General features: G+C 43.5%; 1 protein-coding gene across 1 annotated transcript; it reads right to left on the bottom strand.

The window, feature by feature from the left end:
• Positions 1–294: 294 nt before the first annotated feature.
• On the bottom strand, positions 295–3,986 carry LOC109760572 (protein SINE1). The gene is made up of 3 exons (XM_020319382.4): positions 3,768–3,986; positions 1,430–2,775; positions 295–1,012 (listed from the first exon to the last, which is right to left on the bottom strand). Exons 2-3 carry the CDS (start codon positions 2,765–2,767, stop codon positions 530–532), a joined length of 1,821 nt encoding a protein of 606 aa, XP_020174971.1. The 5' UTR covers positions 2,768–2,775; positions 3,768–3,986; the 3' UTR covers positions 295–529.
• Positions 3,987–4,713: the final 727 nt, after the last annotated feature.

The raw sequence follows: 4,713 nt of genomic DNA, 5'->3' as shown, positions 1-4,713 counted from the left end.
AAAATATTTATGCTCTCATTCATGGAGCAACAACAAACCAATGAACACGCAGACTATGAACAAAACAGTGAGAAGTTTGGACCAAAATTTATCCAGAAGCAGTTGTAACAAAACAGTTTGCGGAAACATTAGCATTTCCTTGTCAATCTAGCTTCATTTGATACTTCTATCCAGGTGATAATGAAATTGGGTGAACAATACCATCAAGACCAGTAGTATACTCTACATGCCACTCAAGTATCTGCGACAGTAGCTGCATATACTCTGTAAAACAAATGCTATAAAGTAGAGTAATTCAGAAAATGCAGCAAAGGTATATTACGTGCTACGCTTCAGCTTCACACTGAACACAAAACTATCATGGTATTCATGCCAACAATCAGAATGTACAATCCAGCAAACTATCACTATCATCTATCGTTCGACTAAATCGACACAACTTCTCAACCTTTACCCCACTTTAACTCGCAATCTACACCAAAGTCAACACACATCGCAGAACAACCTGCATACAGGCAGAAAGACGCTACTATGTGGGTACAACATACAGCTCCCTCTGATCCTCCTTCCACCAAGCTAGCAAGAGCGCAACGACCAGTATCACTACAGCACAGACAAGGAGAAAAAGTAGGGTGCCAGAGCAGTTTCTGCTCCCTTTCCTGACTCTGGTCATCTTCTCGTTCTCAGCTCGACATTCTTCGCTTCGAGATTCGCCTGCACTGTCAGAACGCTCACTGTTGGTTGGTGGTAGCTTCAGATCTTCTATCGAGGTATCATTGCTCTGTGCATGACACTGGCTGTCATGCTGAACAGAATCACAGTAGCCGCTCCTTTCCTCAACTTCACCATTTGTACATTGTCCTGAACAGTGCCGTATCCGTCTCAGAGATGGGCTGTCGGGTAATCTGTGAGTATCTCTTTTTGATTCACTGCTAGAGCTATGAAACTGGAGCTGCTTCCTTGGGGTTGACTGCATCCAAACGTCTTCTGAGAAAGTTCCTCGCCTTGATATCTGAAACAAGTCCATGAAAGAGAAAGAGAAAGAGCAGTAAATTTATTTGTACCAAAAAAAGGTCAGGTTTCTGCAATTTCGTTCTGCAGACCAAAAGCATGTATAAAATGGAACCACTAAGAAACAGTTCTTCAATGCATCAATGGAAATATCATAAGCAATCTACAACATACATGTGGAGGATCTGTTTTGTATACGTGGAGGACATCTGTTTTGCGCATGAAATTAGTAAGTTCCTTTTGTACCATACATCAAAAAGTTTGTTATTCCTATCATTTGAAAGATACCATTCCAGAAAAGAGTACAAACGCTAACTCAGACACCATATCTTGACACGATAAGCCCCAAAGTTACTATAATTGCTCATACATATGAGAAGGCAATCAAGTCATCAATCAATTAAGATGTACTGTATACCTGAGAGCATCGATTAGTAGTTCGGGGTGTTAAACACATAGGGCATGGATCAGCAATCCTTGTTGATACATCTGAATACCTCCTCACTGACTTATCTAGCAGACCAGCAGAACCATATTGTGCTATCACACCGACACCATCACGATAATCAGATACAATAGTGCGAGGAAACTCATCACTGGACATTTGATGTTGTCTGTCAGAACCATTACCCAACAGTCGTCTCCTTACCCGTGCACTTACAGGTACACCTGAGTATTGCCCCACTGAAGGTTGGGAATCATGGTCTCTGAACCGATTAACAGATTGTGTATCATCGTACAGAGATTCATTTGAACCGCAGTCTCTTATCTCCGCATCATCCATAACAGAATGTGAATATGATCCCCTCCTCCTATGTCTTCCATCATGAAATTTTGCCAATGGACTAATTCTTTTGCCATGTCCACACTCTTCCTGCTTGTACAGTTTATTAGCAGTCTCAGCTGCCTGAAAAGCTGGAGTGCTGATATCTGGCATGCAATGATCCCGCAATTGCTCCATAGCTTGGATAATGCTACTGATCTCAGAAGATATGATGCTCAAATCCAAAGTCTTCATGATGGAGTGTATCATTTGAATGGATGATATGATCATCTGAGAATTGCTTGCTTTAGTACTCTTGTCCAATATACTTAAGCCTGATCTTATCAAAGACCGCCCGTAAGGCTCAAGTGTCAACCAATTCTGTTCTAATAGAGCAACCACTAAGCCTAAGTGTGAAATGGTCTGGCAGCGTACCTCCTCTAAGGCCCCTGAGACTTTTAAGCAGATGTCGTTAACTAACTCATGAGATGCAAATTGCCAATTGTTGGACTGGATAAGTGCAGTGACGCAGAGAGCAGAACCAGAAGATACACTCTCCTTAGTGCTCATCAAGCAACCAGAAAAGGGACTGCAGAGAGAGCTAATGATCCCACTTTTCTCTTCTTCTGTTCCCAGGGGATCAATGACATAGCGTGATAATGTGCGTATCACCTTGGAGCAACCAACACTATGCAAGGACCCTGTGGCTGAAGACATGATTCTAATGATGGCTGAAACGATCTGGCTGATATGTGGCACAATGTTGGAGCCATGGAGTTCCGCAGCAGTCTCAAACACGCATAAGAGCTCCTCCTCAGAGTATGAGCATGGCTTGTCAGGGTCACAAAGGCGGGTGAGAAATGGTGGGAGTGTGTTCGAGTTGAGTTCTTTCACATACTGCTTCCACCCTCTGAAGGCTTGCTTTTCGCTGACAGGATCTGCCACAGAGTCTTCCAGTTCTGCATGGCGTCCCGCTCTTAAACTCCTCCCCATTGCATACACTGGATATATTCATGAAATAGAAGAAAAATCCATGAATACAAAGTAAAACCAGAAGCCAGAAGTGGAAGTAGGTAAATAACCTTAACTGATCAACAAAGGATGGTCTATTCAATCTGAAAGTACCAAATACAGCATCATTTATTGAAAATGCTTCACTTGATTTGCCACCACCCACACTCTACCAAAAAGCATATACAACGCAAAAGAGAGCACAGACTCCACAACCCATAAAAGGAAATGCACAACTGACTACCACGCTGAAGACAGGATCCCTACATGTATGTGTTAAATGTTCGTGACGTAGCGCAGAAATGTAGAGCGATAAACAGACAAGACGCTCTCTTTTATTTCTAAACAAACTTCCGAGATAATGTTCAAAGAGATCATGAGAAGCATCCTATACATGAAAAAGAAAATCTCCAGCATATTATTAACACCCCATAAAATTCAAAGAGCACCTGTCTGAGTGCTACTATAAATTACAGAAGCAAATCTGCAGCAACTACTGATACCCCTTTGTGTGGTACCTTCTCGTATGCAAAATCCCCGATTTGTTAGTACGTACTTCCCAAAATAGAGAATCACCAGTTTTGAACATGGTGCCCAGCAAATCCCCCATTTTTTCAGTACGTATTTCCTAAATAAGATAATGCCCAGTTTTCAATCAAACCACCCGATGCAAGTCGGAGGTATTGGGTCAAAAGACCCCGTGGTCTTCTTACTACTCTCCACCGGATGCCCGGATCTCCAGTACCAGCGGTTCAAGAACAGGGGAAATTTTAATTACACGGAGCGACCAAATCTTCCCCCCAAAACAAACCGCAACCCGCGCTACAGGTTGACTAGTCGAGGGTACCTGGGCCACGGGGAGAGCCGAGCCCTACCGGCGGAAACTAGGTTCGAAATCACGGAAGGAACACGCGGCCGGATTCGGCTGTCCGCGGCGTGGCAGAGGCGGGGGAGCAATCCAAGAAAGCTAGGGCTTGCTCACCAGCGAGGGGAATCCTCCCGAGTCCGGTGGAGGCGTGGAGGAGGAGGGGAACGCCGACGAGGGAGGGCTCCCTCCGCTGGACGTGGCAGGCTTGCTCCGGTGGGAGGAGGAGGCAGGGGACGGGGAGCGGTTACGGGCGGGGGCGGCGGCGCCGGTGGGGTTTCTTGTTTCTTTCCTTTTTTCCTCTTTCCGCTGACTTTGTGGGGAAACGGACCGGCCGACGAAGATGGGGAGCGGGAACCAAATTTTATTGGGTCTGACTGGGTAATGAGCGGGCCTCATTTGGGTCTAGCCCATGACAAGAGCACGTTAGAGGTGTTGTTGTTTCGGAAATTGCTCTTGGCAACGATATTGAAAAAAAAAAAAACCGATTTTTAAAGTTTAAATAGATCTGGAAAAAACTGAACATGTACATATGGATGTTTTCTACATCCTTGTAAAGTTTCAGGATTATACTTTCATATTTGAGCTACAAAAGAAAAGAAAAATGGAAAATCATGTATTTTTAGCACGTGAACTATTAATTGTAAAAGTCCGTGATTTTTTGTGTAGCTCACACCCAAATGTATTTCATCATGAAAATTTTACAAACATGCACACATTGGATGTAATACTGTCTTATATTATTGGACGGAGAGAGTAGTATACACCTCTATGTAGGTGTGTACTTTTTCCAAATTTGTTTGAAACATAAGATGTTGATTTTTGCCTTTTTTCAAAAAAAAAAAAATTCAGCTGCCAGGAGCTCGGCGGCAAGAAGTCCGCACTCATGTTGTTTAGATTGCGTGCATCTCATAGAACCTATGTTTCATGCATCCATTGAAACCGATGGTCATGTATGCTTGCTGCACCTCAATTTCCGAACTAACTAATTGCCGGTGCGGAGGCATACATATTCTCGTGATCTTTTCATCCAATATTCGATGATACTTTTTTATAATTAACG

This window comes from Aegilops tauschii, chromosome 5 (assembly GCF_002575655.3).
Source record: "Aegilops tauschii subsp. strangulata cultivar AL8/78 chromosome 5, Aet v6.0, whole genome shotgun sequence".
Lineage (NCBI taxonomy): Eukaryota > Viridiplantae > Streptophyta > Magnoliopsida > Poales > Poaceae > Aegilops > Aegilops tauschii.
The sequence above is the reverse complement of the archived record's forward strand: the minus strand, read 5'-3'. Positions and strand labels throughout refer to the sequence as shown.